A 19,030-nucleotide genomic window follows, 5' to 3' on the forward strand; every position below is an offset into this window, starting at 1 on the left:
TTTGCGTGGGATCCGTATGATTTGACTCCCACCCTTGACTCTTGGAAGCAGGACTTCCCACTCCTGCGTGGGAGCGTCGGGGGGCAATTTGATAACCATGAGAGAGACTGTCTAAGCACATGAGCAAAACAGTGACAAAAGGCATCTGGGATGAAAGTCTTCCAATATTCACAGTCCTGATGTAAAAGTCAATACCTGTAGGTTCTTTTGGTGAAGGAGGGACGTACAGTCAAGCACACATTTTGGCAGAAAGTTGCTGCTAGCCACGAGGGGCAGACATCTAAGTTAATGATAGCAGTGCTTTTCTAGCTATGAGAAGATGCGAGAAATTGGGCTCATAACATCGTCTCCTGAATATATCTATCTGAAGACCTGTTCTGCCAGTTTTCCCAGAGCACAGAGGGCCTCATTCCTGATCTCTGCCCTGAACTCCTTTCAGGGTGTGTGGAAGGTCAGCAACTGCAGTGGCTGGTAGCCTCACCCTTGTAGAGGCAGATGGTGAGCGACAGGTTTTCGCCCACACACACTAAGACTTGATCATTTATTTCCTCATAGCTCTCAATTACTCCTTCCCCAACTCCACGGCCAGTAACCTAGTTACGGTCCTTATCTGGAACACAGGAAAAAGCAGACTTTTTAGAGACATAAATATCTGAGCTGCATAACTTGCGTATGCCGTCACGTCTGCTGAAACCACAAAAGCCAGGCTGCATCTTCAAAATGGTGTCCGGTAGCAGATTCATTCCAATGTTTATTTAATGAACGTGTATGCAGTGCTCCCTCGGTGCTGGAACAAGAGAAAAGGTTCCCACGCTCCTGAAGCTCATCCTCAGCCTAGTGGACAGCCCTTCCGGGGTGCAGTTGATCCGAAGACATACGCGGGGCTTCCTCTTTTACTGCCCTGATGGCAGCAGCGTTTGCAGTAGTTCCAAATATGTTAAAGATGCAGAGTTTTCCGTATTACATCATCACAACATTCTATGCTCCCTTCTAGAATAAAGGTAATTGGTACTGACTGTTCATTTACTATATTAACACACTTTAGAAACTCAAAGATGACATGATAAAATAAAATGATCCTTAGCCAAAACAACAAACCAAACCCTGCGGGGCCATGTGTCAGTCAGCAGCTCAGCGGCGGCCTGCACACAGCTGCGCCGGGGCGTCAGGGAAAGCCGGAATCTTGGCAGTCAATAAGACACCAAAAAAAAAAAAAGAAAAAAAGGCTCACGAACAGTGAAGACAAGAGCCAGAGAAAACCTCTCTACCACGCAGGCAAGGCACCTGGCAGACCCCTAAGTAATTTTTTTCCCAATTATTTTTTATTGTGGTAAAATATACATAAAATTACCATCTCAACCATTTTTAAGTGCACGGCTCAGTGGCATTAAGCACATTCAGATTATTGTGCAACCATCACCACCATCACTTCCAGAACTCTCTGCATCTTGCAAAACTGAAATTCTATACCCGTTAAACAGCGACTTCTGATCCCGCCTCCCCCAGCCCCCTGCAGCCTTCATCCTACTTTCTGTCTCTGTGAATCTGACTCCTCTGGGGGCCTCACGTGAGTGGAATCAGACAGGATTTGTCTTTTCGTGACTATCCTATTCCATTTAGCATAATGTCCTCAAGGTTCATCCCTGTTGTAGCAGGATGGACACTACACACTGCAGGATTTCCTTCTTTATAAAGGCTGAATGATACTCCACTGTATGTACATAACACACCTTGCTTACCCATTCAACAGTCAATGAACACCTGGGTTGCTTCCATGTTTTAGCTACTGGGAATACAGCTGCTCTGAACACACAAGTGCACAAATACTTCTTTGAGGCCTTGTTTTCAATTCTTTCGGGTATCTGGGTGCCCAGAAATGCAAGTGCCGGGTCATGCAGTAATTGTTTAATTTTTTGAGGAACAACTATTCTGTTTCCATAGCAACTGTACCTTTTACATTCCCGCCATCAGTGCACAGGGGTTCCAATTTCTGCATATCCTCACTCATCTGTTTTCTGATAGGTGCCATCCTGACGGGTGTGAGGCGGTATCTCACTGTGGTCTGGATTTGCTTCTCCCTGATAAATAGTGATGCTGAGCACCCTTTCATGTGCCTGTGTCCACTTGTGTATCTTCTTTGGAGAAATGTCTATTCAAGTCCTTTGCTCATTTCTGAATCAGGTTATTTGTTTTTTTGTTGCTGTTGAGTTGTAGGAGTTCCTTATACATTCTGGATCTCAATCCCTTATCAGATATATGATTATATGGATTACACTGCTTCTACAGATTGCTTTTAGTGTTGACTTTTAACAATATTAAGTCTTCCAAACCACAAACATGGGATGTATCTGTATGTATTTATATCTTCTTTAATTTCTTACAGCAATGTTCTGTAGTTTTCATTGTACAAGTCTTCCACCTCCCTGGTTAAGTTAATTTCTAAGTATTTTATTCTTTCTGTTTCTATTGTAAATGAAATTGTTTTCTTAATTTCCTTTTTGGATTGCTCGTTGTTAGTGTATAGAATGCAACTGATTTTTTTTTTTGCATTGATTTTGTATCCTTCTACTTTGCTAGAAGTAGAACATTTACTAGTTCTAAAAGCTTTTTGTGGAATCTTTCAGGTTTTCTACATAGATCATATTACCTGTGTACAAAGATAATTTTACTTCCTCCTTTCCAACTTGTATGCCATTCACTTCGTTTTCTTCATACCTAATTGCTCTAAAAGAACTTCCAGTACCATGTTGAACAGTAGTGGTGAAAGCAGGCATCCCTGTCTTGTTCCTGATCTCAGAGGAAAAGGTTTCAGTCTTTCACCACTGAGCATGCCGCTTGCTGGGAATATATGCCTTTTATTATGCTGAAGTAGTTTCTGTCTGTTTCTTGTTTAAGTGTTTTTATCATGAAAGTGTGTTGAATTTCACCAAATGTTTTTTCTGCATCAACTGAGATAATCACACAGGGTTTTTTTTCCCCCTTCATTCTGTTAATGTGGGGCATTACACTGATCACTTTTCTTATGTTGAACCATCCTTGTATCCCAGGAATAAATCCCACTTGGTCACGGTGTATAATCCTTTTACTATGTTGCTGAATTCAGTTTGCTAGCACTTTCTTGAGGATTGTGGCATCAATGTTCACAAGGGATATGGGTCTGTCGTTTTCTTTTCTTGTAGTGCCTTTACTTTCTTTTATTTAACATGTTTTATGAATGATAGCAATTATCTAGGCTACCAGGAACTAAAACCAGAAAGTAAATAAATTTAGGTCTTCAACAAGAAGTTAGTCCAATTCCATCAAACAGCAGGTAAGAAATGTGCTCATTATATCCTCCACCTTATGGGTACAGCTAAGTGACATCACACATCATTAACTATGACATAAATACAAACTTACCTAATCTGAAGGTCCAAAATAATTTGCCTTTTGTCCACATTTTCAGTATACACCTTAACACCATTGATCCTGAGGGGCTGAAACAAGAACTGGCTTACTTAAAACATAGGAAGGGTGAAAGAAAACCAAGCCCTGTGACATGGCAGAGCTGAGACAGCGAGCTTCAGCATCAGGCCACAGGAGTGAAAACTCTGCTTCACAATGTACTAGCTGTTTCACCTCCAGCAAGTTGTCAAACCTCTGTCCCTCAGCGCCCTCATCCGTAAAACACGGTCAGGAGGGCAGTTCCACATGGGCGACAGTGAGGCTACAGGACACAGGACCATGCGGGTCGAGGAGCACGGCCTGGCACAGCAGGTGCTCAGGGACCACAGACGCAGCTCCGCTATGACCCGGCTTCGCTCCTTCCTAGGACCCTTGGGCCCTTGTCTCTTCCAGATGACTTTGACCCTTTCCCTCCACTCCATCCTTACTAATTGTTTAAAATATAACTCCCTTTCATTTTTTATGTCATAATTTTCCATTTCTTCAGATTTTAATAAAAATGGGGCTTTTGAGTGAATCAAAAATACTAGCCATATTTTCAACACCTAATACATGCTACAAGGTCACAATCAAATGACTCCATAAAAAGAAAAGGCAGACCTACAATAAATGCTATATTTCAACATCATTTCAAAACCTTTTTCCCATTCATTGATTTGAGACCCCTCCTAAGAAAGTTTTCACCATGACGTTTGAGCATTAAAAACTCAAGCTGAAGAACGACCGCACGTCTGGAGTCTTACCGCTCACTCTGACAGTGTGGGTGTCCTGAAACCTTATTCCTCACCCAGCTGCAGGAGAAACTCTAAGTCTACACTTCCTACCATCCCAGGTCCCGGGCTTTTCTGCTCGGGCTCTCCTGCCCCTCTCTTCTGTCCCTTCAATCAAACAGCCCGGGTCCTGTGTGCCCAAAAGAGGTCCATGCAGCCACGGCGACGCCAAGCTCCCCGAATGAACCCGCACTACCCTCTGCGTTCCTGCCGTCTCCTCCGACGATGATCTTACGTAGCATCAAACTGAAGCGCGTGTGAAACAGGAACGTAATTCTTCCTGAGACAAACCCAGCTGGAGCGAGAATTCCAGATCTGCGCCAGCATGGGCTTACCTGACTCTGGGAGACACAAACGCCAGCCAGAGGGAGACAGTGACTGCAGGGCCGGAGGAGAAGGGGCAGGCAGGGGAAGGACGCGCCGCAGAGACCTTACGCGGCTGTCGAGGCCTAAGCTAGTCACCGTCCGCCCTTCACAGTCACGTGCTTTCTAGCTCGTAGCTGTGTCTTCCCACCTATCGTGATCGTTGGAGGTGACTGAGGTAAAGTGAAAATGAAAGGTAGTGTCCCATAGTGGTCCTGTGCTGGCCCGGTGTGCTCAAACAAAAGGATGCCCACACCCAGACTTGCAGCGTGCTGCAGACCTCACAGCCAAGCGGGCAAACGGCCTGCAAAACACAGCTCGGCAGGACACACACACCTGAGGCACCGCGGAAGAGAAGGAGCATTCTCTGCCCACAGAAAATGGGCCTTGATGGGGAAAGGTGACTGACAGCCTGGGGAGTGTGGGATGGGAACGAGTCTGGAGGCAGTGACATGGATGGGGGTCAGATGGTCCTCAGCCACATTCACTAACACCCCAACAGACTGAAGCACAGACATCGGGATGCCGTGCGTGGTGAGAGTGGGTTGTCGGGCTCTGCCCTGGTGTGTGAGTTTAAAAGTACCACTGAACTCCGAGTTTTTATTAGGCAAAAAAACAATGTTACCTTGAACCTAATGCCATGTTATGTGTCAATTACACCTCAACAGAAAAAAATATTACCTTCAACTGTTGCTAATTATTGTAAACACTGACTTAAAAAAATAAAAAAGGAAACTTGCCCTCAATGGTGGTCTTGAGGCTTCCTAGCAGTGTTGGAATTCGTGACTTTCTTTCGTATATAATGTGAGTCCAACAACAAAGCCTACCTTTCCCTTCCCCTGTGTCACTACCGCCATGCCGCAAGCCCAGCACTGGAGCCTGAGCTGCTGTCGTAAACGCTGCGGTGGAGCGGGCGCCTCCAGCTTGTGTCAGTCTCATCATCCTTAGTGAGTTTACACATCAAACTCCCTTTCCAGCAGGACGGACGGTAGAAAGCTGTACAAAGGTAATTCTAACAGGAGAACGTGGGGCAGAGACTCTCTGGGGCTGAGGGGACCTCCGACGGACCTGGACTGGCCGAGAGACCACAGTGGACGAACGAGGCGAGGCCCCAACAGAGGAGGAGAGGGCCCCATGGGAGGCAGACCTGGGGAGGACCCCAAACACTGCCAGCCTTCCGCAAAGCAGCTTTCTCTAGAGACAGTTTCAGGTAGTTTACCATTCTTTTCAGTTGTGCACAGGTGAGAACACTTAAGAAGAAACAAACCTGCTGCCCCACGTCAACCCTCGTGAAGCTGAAGGTGCTGAGGTGGGTGTGTGCTCCCCGCACGGCCGGCTCTATGGTTTCTCGAAATAACTTCTCTATAAATTGGCAAATAAAAGGCCACATGTGTTTTACTGTCTGAAAAGGAGAAAGAGCTCAGGTTAAACAAGATGGTATAGTACTTAAGTCATCATGGAAAATTATGCTCCTATAGTTTACCAGAATTTTTGAAAAGCAAAAGGGGGGGGCCATCCTTTTTGCTATGCACCTAAAATTTAAAAATGTATTACAACAGTAAACTATTGATTAACCAACCAATATGTTTCAGGAATTAGTTATTCTAGTTAAATATGCTGTTTAATCATATCAGCACATTTAATCATTGCTAAAAAGTCAGAAAATCCTGTGGTTTCAACTCACTGCTAAAAAAACTTTCTAAAACTGTATCGTTCTCAACATTAATGAGTTTTCTTTAAGGATGGACTAACTTCTAGTGATTACTTTTTGGGTAATCATTATTCACATTAGTTTTTACTATATAACTCTAAGGATATATAAAATATAGAGAAAAAAGAGATCTACTTCAAAGTATAATGATCTAAAAACATAACCTTTAAAAAAAAGATTATTATCTACCACTAGATTTCTTGGGAGTTATTTCCCTCTTCACAATAATGTTCCAAAATTTTCGCTTATGACTATCATAAAAGAGATCTGAGCAGTAGCTGATCAGGAAAGAAGACACAGGGCCAAACATCCAACTATGAATATATCATTAACTTTCTCATGTCAAAGAAACAGTCTGTACTGTTTAGAAAAGGAAAGTAATGTCTCAGTTATGACCGAGTTCTTCTGAGAGCAGAAGCCAACCCGCTAAGTCCAAATGCATTCACATATTGTCAGCATCCAAATCCCCAAATATGGAAATATGGCATGTCATCCTCTAATTCCCACTGATATCTGGTGTTCGGTATTCTTCTCTTACCTTATTTAGCCATTCTGCTCTTTCAGTGTCTGGAAAATGAACCTAAGAGAAAAACACACACACGACTTACAATCTCCTGACAACTCTAAGTAAAACGCCACGCAGGCCATTTAGTCTTCTTCCTGTATATCTACTGTTTGTATAATGCTGTTTAAGCCCGCCGCTGGGCAGCCCTACACAGAACCGTGCGGCCCTGGCTCTCCACGCTCTAAGGACACTCTGAAGCCCTTGCCCACCTCGCCGCCGGGCCGAGGGGCTCCCGGAGCGCAGTCTCAAGCTCCTCCTTCGCCACCAGCACGGCCCCTGCCTGCAGCACCTCGGCTCAGAGCCTCAGAAGCCCACCTTTCCCTCCCCTTCTGGCCCAAAGGAGCCGGCACAAATCTCTCCACACTGTCTCCCAGATGAGGATTAGAATTCTAATGGTTCTCCATGATGGGGCCTGTATACTGGAGAAAATAAGGACAGAGGTAGGAAAAAACCTACTTGGTGTTAAAACAACCCCTGCAGAAAAAGGCTAAAGCTGTTTTGGGCAGGGAGTCCTCCTCTGAGAAATGCTCCGTACTCCCCCACCACTCGAAGAAAGAAGAACACGCTGGCCACACTAACATCCTGAAAACTGCAGTTCTGGCACAGCTGCACGATGCATCTCAGGCAGGTCTGTACCAAGAAGATGCCTCTTTGAGGACCAACTCCACTCTCAGGCTTGGCCTCTAAGCGCAAACCACGGAATGGGGCTGGAAGCAGCCAGGTCCTGGTTGGAGAGGCCACCGTCATCATGTCTGTTGTGGTCCCACAGCTTCACGGAGAGGCCACAGCAGGTTCCACCTGCCCCACGTCCACGTGCCCGAGCAGACCTACTCCTTTACGCTGCAGGATGTGAAGCTTTTAATTTGCTTGAACCCGAGGGTGGGCTAGCATGACAAGTAAGTTTTTCTAAATTAAGTTAGTTTGAATCCATCCTGGGACAAAACCAAATGGATAGCAACCTTCCAGAATGAAGAAAAGGCTCAAGAGTTGAGAAAGATGACGCTCAAGAAGCAAAGACTCAGGAAAGGACTGCTGGCGAAGCTTGCTCAGATCTGGAGGCTATGTCACTGCAGAGGTTCGACCGGAAGGGAACTGGACTGCACTTTCCCCCCAAAAGGCAGGAGGCATTTGGGGCTGGGGGTGGGGAGAGCTGGAGGGCTTACCAGACTAGCTGGGCTAGGCCACAAGAGGATTAGATCGTGGCATGAGGTGGCTGATGAGGGTGAGCTCTCTTCAAGGCCCTTCAGCTGAAAGGTTCAGAGGAGCAAAAGGGGAGGGAAGGTAGATGCCAAGGGAAGGCAGATGCCGAGGGACGGCCAACGGACAGATTGTAAATCTCCCCTGAACTAGGTTTCTGGAAGATCAATGAGGGCAATACAACTAAGCTACAAACTATACTTGTGTAAAATAATACAAGTAACTACCATTTACTGAGTATGAATTGCTATCTATGCAGCAGGTTCTGTGCTAAGCTAGTCACGCACATGGTATCTGAGTTAATTCTTACAACAAATCTACAAATTTGAACTATTACTATCCCAAATTTACAGGGTAGCTACTAGTGACAGAATGGGGATGACAAACCAGACTGGTCTGCCCATGCTCTTGGCCACTTTGCTACTAAGGGACGTGGAAAGTGCGTGGAGCTCGCCGAGCCCTCAGGAGGACACACTCCGATCAGAGTAGAGCCTGAAACTCTGATTCCATGCCTTAAATGTACGAGGTCCTGAGTGCCAGCCAGAAGTAGAAAATTTTGTTTAATAGTGATTCGTCTATACTCCAGAGGTTACACAAATCCTGAAACAGCCAATGGCAAAGTTCAGCAAACACAATAGCAGTTCACAATAAAACACTGTTACCAGACCCAGTGTTCCACCCAAGACTAAGAAGAGAGTGATTTAAGACTGGTTTCACTCAACATTCAAACTCCTTCCTAGGATTCCTAGGAAAGAGCTAGTATCCATCAACACGAATTAATAATTAAGTAGTAATGACAAAATTCCATGTGCATCCAACCACCCTGCGACCCAGCAATTCCATTTCTGAGAATCTCTTCTAGAAAGATGATGCGTGCACAGCACTGCCCGTGGCAGCAGCGGCCAGGACCGCTGGGTGGAACAGACGCTGCATCCACACTCGAAGTGCTGCGCAGCTCCAGGAGTGGGGAGGGGCTCCACAGCAGTGATTTCCAGAATTGTGTGAATACTTGCTGTGGAATAACTCCCAGGATTTATTTTTAAGTGAAAGTACAAACGGAGAAAAGCAGGTACAACTGGCTACCATTCATCTCGGGGCGGGAAATAATAAAAAATTTTTAATAAAAAATGAACAAAAATTTAAAACACTGTTGCCCGGGGAAGAAGGGGACAGGGTAGAAGAAACGAGCGCATGAGAAGAGCCCTAGGTGGAATCAAGCCCCCCAACCCTGCCCAGCGCCTAGTGCAGCCCCACTGGAGGGGACCCTGCTCTGCTCTTGTTTGGGAACACGCCCAGCCATCCTCACAGCCACCACCACGACCATGCAGACAGGCCTCGAGTTACACAACCATGGGCAGGGGCAGACCCTCACCTCCTGCCTCCAAGTCCAACTCTTAAAATCCTCGGCACACTTAAGTGGCTCCTTTCTAATCTTCCCAGCATTGGAGAATTCCTATTGATACCAAACAAGTGATTTAATTTACCAACTGGGCCCGTATTAGTCCCTCTCTCTTCCAGTCAGTACGTCGTACCAAATTCATATGTGCAAATACCATCAAATGAACTTCTACTTTCAATTAAAGCATTACAAGAAACTACTACTATGTTTGGTAATAGAAAACATTGCCAGACTTTCCAATTAATGAAAATTTATTAATAGAAGCCATATATTCTTAAAAATACTGTTATGTTTGTATGTGTGCATATAAACATATACTTTTATATGTTATACAAGTTTATAAATGTACAGAAAAAGTTTGCAAGAATACAAGGAGGGGGCTTCCCTGGTGGCGCAGTGGTTACGAATCCACCTGCCAAGGCAGGGGACACAGGTTTGAGCCCTGGTCTGGGAAGATCCCACATGCCACGGAGCAACTAAGCCTGTGTGCCACAACTACTGAGCCTGCACGCTAGAGCCCGCGAGCCACAACTACTGAGCCCGCGCTCTAGAGCCCGTGAGCCACAACTACTGAGCCCGCGCGCCTAGAGCCCACGCTCAGCCACAAGAAAAGCCACCGCAATGAGAAGCCCGAGCACCGCAACGAAGAGCAGCCCCCGCTCGCCGCAACTAGAGAAAGCCTGTGCGCAGCAACGAAGACCCAACGCAGCCATAAATAAATAATTAAAAAAAAATACAAGGAGGGGAATGAGGCTTTTATATTTTCCTCTATTTCTGTATGTTTGAATTACTTGTAAGAAACATAAACTACTTTTCTAGTTATTATTGTAATTTACGATTAAAACTAAGAATTTTCTAACACAGAAGTACTACTTTATACAATAAATGACTCTAAAATTATGTGACAATAGAATTTTCATAAACTACATTTTAATTATATTAGAGAGAATGATACTTAGAAACAAGACGCTCTTATAAGTAATCTACTCCCAATCTGATTTGAAAATTTTTTTTTCTGAATCATCAAGTTTTAAAGGTAAAGTACAACTATGTTGAAACAAACACTTTAATGACCGAAAACAATAATGACTCCTGTAAAAAATATTCCAAAATGAAATATTCGCCTTCCCTAACAGTATTTGATTTCTCGAAGTTCACCGGTATTTCTCAAGTTAGGTCTGCCAGTGCACCAGCAATTCCTAGTCATCCTGTCACACCTCAGGCAAGACACACACCAGTGCCACGAGTCACCTACATGTAATAATAGAGCTTCTCTACTCACCATCACACACCAGGACAGAAATACAATTCGCCTGCTGTGAGTTCTGATTCTGTTACTGCATTTTCGTCACTGTGCTTTAATCTACCGCAAACGTATAGATTGTTCTTTTTGAAAAACAGGCTGAAGAAGCCATTTTTCGAGCAGTTAGTGGGGTCTGGCTCTGTGCCCAGAGCCAGGGACATGACACGGAATTGGACATGGTCCTGTCCTTGGGAGGCTCATGCTGGCGGGTGGACGGGCGTGGAGAGGTATGACCGCCAGCCTAGGAAGAAAGAACAGTGCGGGCTGGGGAGGGTCTGATGCTGCCTCCAAGAGTCCACGAGAGACTCAGGAAGACAGTACGTGAGATGGGTTTGAAAGGGTTAGCTGGGGTTTGCCATGCAGAGAATACGCTAAGCAGAAATAATGGTGCATGCAAGTTACGCTGGCTGGATTAAGAGAAGGGAGGATTGGTAGATGCTGAAGCTGAAAAATCAGGTCAAAACCAGCCTGAAGTGCCTGCTGTGCCACGCAAAGGAGTATGGATTTTGTTCTACTGGCAATGGGTCAACGCTGGAGTTTTCAGGAGGGAAATTATGTAAGATTAATATTTGAGGAAACGGATTCTGGAACTACCAGAGGAGAGGGCAGAGAAACCATCTGCACAAGTAGGCTTCCAGTACAAGTGAACTGGCTCACATCTCTAAAGTTTATGTGAGATGAATTCTGAAAGTCAAGCCATCTCTTAGTGGAGAATCCCAGGACATTCAATAATTGAGGTTTTTAATTTGTAAGGGATGGTTTCAAAGCGCCAAAGAAAAAGAATATATCAAAATTGAAGACAGTAAATCTGTCACCAAATTTTAAATCTGTTCACTAAATCGAAAATCTGCTTCTCACTAATACATATTCATAAACACTTGTTTATGTTCCACAACACAGAATTTAAAGTAGCAAAAACATCACAGAGAAAGGTAGAGATGTACAGGGAAAATAGAAAATGTGTTCCTAAGGCATACAGAATGATGAACACATGTCATTCGGTTTCAAATCTAATTTTTCAGATGAAAAACAAAACCTAAAAAACAAAACAACATCAAAAAAACCCCACTCAAATCTCCTCTACAAGTCTAATTATGAAACAAGTTTTCATATTTATTATTCATAGTATCTTTACAAACTAGAAATAACCATCGTATGAGTACTGAAATTTTGATTATTTTTAAGAGTTGACACTACCCAAGAAATCTTTTTTAATCTTTTCTTTAAAAAGAACAAAGGCATATTTTGGATTCTAATATGATATTGATATTATCAAAGTTGTTTAGAAAAAATAAACCAAATAGAAAAGACAGAGCACTGACTGTGTGCCAGAACCCTACCTACAGACAGTGTCTTGTTTAATCCTCACAACAACCTTGTCCACAGTTAATGCCCCACCTAACAGATGAGGAAACAGACTCACCCGAAGGATAATTTGTTAAAATCACAGGGGAATAAGTGAGCTAGAGGGAAGAGGCCCAGACCCACAGGGCTCTAAAGTCCTGCCTAAAGTATAAAAGATGGAACAAATTTATACATAGCTAAAATTTTCTACTTAAATCATATTTCACCCACTTTTGAACATGGGATAATGTTTAGAACTGAAGCTAAACAGAAGAACTGTCTTTCTTTAAACAGCCTTCCCCTTGAAGACCCTGTTAACAGTCGGCACTTGTGCAGACGTCCCTGCTCAGTCCAAGGCAACTACACAAAGTGCAGTTGCAGGGAGTCCTGCTGAAATCCCACCACCACTAGTGGTGGTGAAACACGCAGTGTAAATTAACCCATTCCTTTATTTTAGAAATCTAAAATAAGGCGGTCAATGTCTGGGAAATACGAGTGAAGATAACATATCTATTTCACCTGAAGCATTACTGATTTAATGTCTTTAAGTAAAATACAAAAGATAATGGATAAAATGATCATTTTAGAAACCAAATGTCATTAAACTTCAAATAGTAAACTGGCCAATCAAGTTCACTTGTTCATATTGTTCCTTATTCCAAGAAGGATTTGAGCTTTGCTCATTTCTACATTCCTTTAGGCAGTGTCTCAAAAAAACCAAAAACTAAAAAACCAACATCAAAAATCCCACCAAATTCCTACTTGGAGTAATGACTGGTCCCAGTGGCAGAATTCACTTCATCTGGGACAGCTGCACAGAGTGTGCCCTGGAGCCCAGAAGAGGTCCCCGCTGGGCAGCCGGCCCTCCAGGCGCTACCTCACCGGTCACCCAGCACACCAGAGTGTCACCCGCTCTCGTCGATCCCCAAACACCAATCTTCCTGCAGTATGCAACGATTTCTACCTAAGTCCACAAGCTGAAAAGATCTAAGCAGGAGTTTTGTTTTCCTGTCTAAAATTAACACTTACATCTCAAAAATAAGAATAGATGAGGCATGGCCGAGGAAGAATGGGCCAATTGAACCCCATCAACCCACACAACCATGAGAGATAAAAACTTTAAGCCACTAAAAAAAAAAAAAGAATAGATGAGGCAAGACTAGGACAATCGAACCACAGGTTCTATGAAACCATGAGAAGCCTGTACTTTATCATCTCACAACAGAAACTGTTTTCAGGAAGCCTTTAAGCAGTCAACACATATCTTCACCTGGAAGTACACTGCAGTTTACTTAAACAGACCTGACTGCATTCAAAGAGTTCACAGGCTGGGGAGAGACTAACTAAAAATCTTCAAACGTTTAATGTTCCTTTGTCTGCATATGGATTAGTCTTAAAATCAATGCAAATGGGAAAGGAAAGACTCACAGACACTTAAAATTGCCCAGAAAAATTCAAAGCAAGTCCAAGGTTCCAACATATAGAAGGACTCCCTGGAGAACCCAGGATATGGGAGCTGCTGTCAATGATGGGGAAAGAGAGTCGTTCTCACTCTCTTGACCTTGGGTCAACCGGCCATCTACAGCTCTCTATGTCAGTGCTTTCCAATCATGACAGACACAGAAAACCATGTGTATACAGTCTGCTGAGATAAACTAGGGGGACCTGGGAGCATCTGTATGGAGCTTAGAGGAAAGCCCCTTACAATTTCTTCATGCTATGTAATTATGATGGAAAAAAAATCATTAGAAACACTAATAAATACTGACATTGGACAAGACTTCCAAATAAGAGGATTTAAACAAAGTTGCAATGTTAAGCCACCAGCATCTTGCAGCATCCATGCTACCTCTTTGTGGCCCCGCAGTGGGGAGCTCTGGGCACTCCTCAAGACTGGCTGGTGAGCATGTCAGGAGAAAACGACTCAAACGTAAACTGGCACCAACATAAATTTGTGCCCTCTGACCTTTTTACACTAAAATTTCTTTACCCATTAAACTATCTCCGTCTTTCCTCACAACCCCAATTCCAATCGGCCACTTCCCACCTTCTCCAGAGATTCAGTATGCATGGAAATTGGAAAAATAGGATCAAGAAGTCTTAATAGGATATGTTTTCTAAAATACTGGGATGCTTCCTCCTAATAGCTACTCTACAAAGAAGAAAGTATTCAAGGCTAAAAAGGTGAGAGAGGAACGTCTCTCTCAGAACCTCTATCAAATGGTAACAGTGTGGCCAAATTACTCCTTTGGATGGTAAAAAGAAATTGCACAAAATAACTGGATTTATCTATTTCTAGTGTACATAAAAAGTAGGTAATCAGTTAATTCACACAGTAAATACAGCAATTTATAATTGTCAACATCCACAGCATTACAATTTTCCCAGTGGTTTGTTACCAGCTTTATGTAGACTTTGATTACTGTGTAACAGGGTGATTTGATACACCAAGAAGAACACTGTAGTACAAAGACATTAAAATAAAACTGGAAAAGCCATTTGTTTAAGGCCTTTCCTACCAGGAAACACTTTCAAAATTCTCTCCAAGGTGCTTTTTCGTTCATGAGAAATTTCACTAGGGAGTCTGAAGAAGCACTACTGTTCCTGCCGTCTTTACCTGAACCCACAGGTAGGGAGGGACCGGACCTCTCCTACTTGCTCACTACAAACGACCAGAGTGAGGGTAAATTTGTTGCTTCTTCTGTCATTTCTAAGAACTGGCTGCTGACAAGAGGAAAGATGGCTGAAACCACAGTGGAGAGCCACAGCTCGTGGACCCGAGGCTCTTCCTGGCTCAAGGATGGCAGAGGTGGCAGAAGAGGGGAAATAATTATATACAACTGTTGACAAATGCTTGTTTAGAGCATGTTTATCGCCCAATAATTCATTACTATTTCTTTGTTATATAAATGACCACTAGTTTTGCAAATCGGTAAACAGTAAAATAAAAATTAAAAAGCTAGCCTCGGGGGCTTCCCTGGTGGCGCAGTGGTTAAGAATCCGCCTGCCAATGCAAGGGACATGGGTTCGAGCCCTGGTCCGGGAAGATCCCACATGCTGCGGAGCAACTAAGCCCGTGCGCCACAGCTACTGAGCCTGTGCTCTAGAGCCCGCGAGCCACAACTACTGAAGCCCACGCGCCTAGAGCCCGTGCTCTGCAACAAGAGAAGCCACCACAATGAGAAGCCCGCGCACCACAATGAAGTCGCTCGCCGCAACTAGAGAAAGCCCGCAGGCAGCAACAAAGACCTAACACAGCCTAAAATAAATTTTTTTAAAAAAAGCTAGCCTTGAGGAATCCCTGGCAGTCCAGTGGTTAGGATTCTGCACTTCCACTGCAGGGGGCACGGGTTCGATCCCTGGTCAAGGAACTAAGATCCTGCATGCCACGTGGAGCTAGGCTTATCCCAGCATACCTTCTATAACTAACAAAGCTGTCCAAATTATGTGAAAACCAATTCTTATTTCTAATTTGCTAAAAAGGAATGTTACTATGAGGCTTTCTATAATATATGTTATATTAGATATACTATTCATCCATCCATTTATTTTTGAAGGTGGACTTAAATTTCAGTGCATGCATAGAATGAAAAGAAAATTTAAGCCAGGACTGAGTCAGTGGCAGGGTCAAAAGAGGGATACATCTAACTTCTACCCAGGAGAACAATTAGACATCCCTTCATCAAATACTAATGCCAAGAGATTTATTTAATGCCTTACATATAGATGCATGATTATGATAGTTTTCAAAGACCTGAAGTATATTTTAACAAAATTCTAAAGTCATTTAGACATTCTTTCTGTAACTGCTAAAAGAAAAAAAAAAATCACGCAAGGAAATTGACAATCTTGATTTAAAGTCCAGGTTTTGGCATGAGATATATCAATCTCATAAATTGAGTCCAAGAATAGAAAACACGTCTCCTTCTCATCTCCTTCACTAAACACATAAGAAAATCTGGTTGTTTTGTATTTTAAACTCCAATCCAATGCTACTCTTCAAATTTACAAGCTTAGGTCTTGACTGGGATGGACAAGAAGATAGAGATGTAACTGTAGCACTGAATTAACTGCACACGTTCTGTGTACTACGTGGGATCCACCCAGCTTTGTTCTATTATAAAAAAGGGGAGCAGAGGGAGGGGAGGGGAGGGGAAAGTGGAAGGAAGGGAGGGAGGGAAGGAGGGAGGAAGTATGAGACTGTGAAGTTGGGATTAAAGTTACAGATTACAGAACTGACAGGTTTACCAAACATCTACATGGAATCAGAAGTCACATCATGTTTGAAATTTTACTGTGAATTTTTCTTTTTCAAGAAATAGGTTTAGTACCATGTAATATTTATTAAATTTTAAAATACTCTTCTAAGGAGAAAAAGCAACCCTATAAATGAACTTTAACATAGGGTGACTTTCTGCAGTATTTCAAACCTACAGAATTATCCTGGGGAAAAACTACCATTGTAATGAGTGTGGCAAAATCTTAAGAGTTCTGAGAAATTATACTGGAGAGAATCTGTGTGGGAGTTTTTTTAGGGGGGATGTTTATTTTGGTTTTGTTTTTTTAAAGCAATTCAGAAAAGCTATGAATAAATCTTTTGATTTACAGTAAAGAAAAAAGAAATACGCTTATACGATATTTCTAAAAGCTTACTTTTATTCTCTCACACAGACAGTAAATATCTCAAAAGTTATGAGAACGAAGTCAGAGAAATTTACCAACCTAAAATCTTCTTGTTTTCTCCTTTTATTCCTTTATTTGTATGCAATGGAGAAACAATAGGTAATCAGGCACTTGAAAACATTAAGACATTTTTCCTGAATATAATCATTTATCTTTACTGGATGTTTGAGACCAAGGTTCCAGTACGTCCCCCATAGTGCTTGTTTGTCATTAACTGTGATCATGCAATACAGAAATACCTAAAACAACAACAAAAACAAAAAAGAAACCCTTCAGTTTTGGTGTTACAGTGATGATCCAGGGAGAAACACTGGCTTACGCTACCTTTCTTTTGTTTTCCATACAAGAGAGTAAATAATAACAGGATACCTCGGGAAAAAATTACAAAAATTTTTGTATATCTCTTGATCAAACCCCAAACTCTCTCCAATTCTTCCTAGAAAACCCACTAGTTTACTTACTATAAACGCATACCTCTATATAGAAACCAATAATTAGATCACAAGATCACCCTCAAAATTTTTTTCTTTTGAAATAATTACAGATATTGCAAAAGTGCACAGAAAGCCCCTGTGTGCACTTCACCCAGATTCCACCCCCCAATGGTTACATCTTATACAGCTATAGTACAACATCACAGCAGGAGATGGATGGGGTGTCATCGATCTATCTATCAATCCATCACCATTGTATCTATCAATCACGTCACCTCTCTCATTTTCTATCACTTATCTACCAGTCTCTATCATCTATCACACAGGTAGTCAAAGCCACAAAGACCTCATTCTGTCTGATTCCATGTGCATGGGATGTCCAGAACAGGGAAGCCCTGAGACAGAAAGTGGACTCGTGGTCGCCCAGGGTTGGCATGAGGGATGTGGAGGGAATGGAGAGTGAGTGCTAGTGCATATGGACAAACACATTCTATTATAAAATTTGATTTTGGTGACGGTTACACAATCCTGTGAATATACCAAAAACACTGAATTGTATACAGTTGACCCTTGAACATCTCGGGGGTTAGGGGAGCTGACCCTCTGCGCAGCCAAAAATCTACATATAATTTACAGTCAGCCCTCCGTATCCTCGGTTCCAACCAACCGCGGATTGTGTAATATCTGCACTCGTGTGGATCAGGTATTTCCCCAAATAATAACAGACCAAGTAAGTAACTCCAGTGGCCTCGAGGTAAACTAGTAGCTCGATTCAGAGCTGTTAGTCAATTAGCCAACAAACAAGGACACATTAGTGATGTATTTGGCCTTAAAGGGCCCCTGGGCCACTCACTGATGAAGGAAGAGCAGAGTCATGCCACTGTGGGCCCCAAATGATTTCTGAAATTAAAAACCTATATAAACATCGGAACCAAAATATTTGGTGAGGCCATAGAATTCTGTGACTAAACTGCCCTATCGTGTGATATACTGTGTATTTAACGACCAGGGCTTGTGTTTCCCTCCTACAACCTACTCCTTCCCACCCAATCTCTTGCTTCAGTCTCCTCTACCCTATTCAACATTCACCGCTCACTTCAGAGCAGTTTCTCACCTCATCTACGCTACTCCGCCTGCCCCCACCCCTCACTTAAGGTCCAGCTCCTGGCTCACTTTTTGTTTTATTGTTAAGAGCTTGCAGGGACCCGACAGATCAATCACTGCACTTCCTCACCACTTTGCGGGTGAAGAGTCTGAGTCCCACGAGGTAGGCACTGGCCATGGAGCACGGGTGGCCACGCTGAGACTGGCCTCGGACTCCAGATCTAGCGCCTGCACCAGGCCAACTCCTGGGGTCCCTGAGGCAGTGCTGGGCCAAACCGTCCCGCGGGACGGCCAGATTTCCTGCCCCTCCTTACACAGGAAGGGGGCTCTTGTGAAAAGTTTTAAAATCCATTTTTCAAAACCTTTTTTCTCCTCTATTTATAACACTCCCAGTGTTTTCAGGCTGAAGCTATAAAGTATAAAATGAATGAAACAAATAATACTCACCACTCATAAAAAGATAAGTTCACTACACGGTCATGTTGAACAGGTATTTCCAGAGTGTACCTGACTTGTCAGGTGACATTTCACAGGTAAAATAAGTGAAGCCTTAACTGGAATTTTTCTATAGCTGTTTACTTCAAGCTCCACTGCTTAAAATTTACAAATCACCTCACACCTTGTGTTTAACAGTAATAGTATTTTCCTGAAAGCAACAATAATAGCAACAAACCCCCAAAACCATGAAACCCACCTAAACTTAAAATATTTAC

At 43.1% G+C, this 19,030-nt stretch overlaps 1 protein-coding gene across 4 annotated transcripts in view; it reads right to left on the reverse strand.

Annotated features, from left to right (window-relative positions):
- ESYT2 (extended synaptotagmin 2) overlaps positions 1–19,030 on the reverse strand; it is a 74,331-nt gene that overhangs the window by 40,717 nt on the left and 14,584 nt on the right. For all 4 annotated transcript variants that reach the window (XM_061199007.1, XM_061199005.1, XM_061199009.1 and 1 more), the window contains exons 2-4: positions 6,827–6,868; positions 5,845–5,979; positions 3,400–3,476 (exon numbers count right to left, since the gene is read on the reverse strand). In XM_061199007.1, coding sequence (XP_061054990.1) covers positions 3,400–3,476; positions 5,845–5,979; positions 6,827–6,868 — 254 coding nt within the window. The remainder of the gene's footprint in view (positions 1–3,399; positions 3,477–5,844; positions 5,980–6,826; positions 6,869–19,030) is intronic.

This window comes from Eubalaena glacialis, chromosome 8 (assembly GCF_028564815.1).
Source record: "Eubalaena glacialis isolate mEubGla1 chromosome 8, mEubGla1.1.hap2.+ XY, whole genome shotgun sequence".
In the NCBI taxonomy this organism is placed as follows: Eukaryota; Metazoa; Chordata; class Mammalia; order Artiodactyla; family Balaenidae; genus Eubalaena; species Eubalaena glacialis.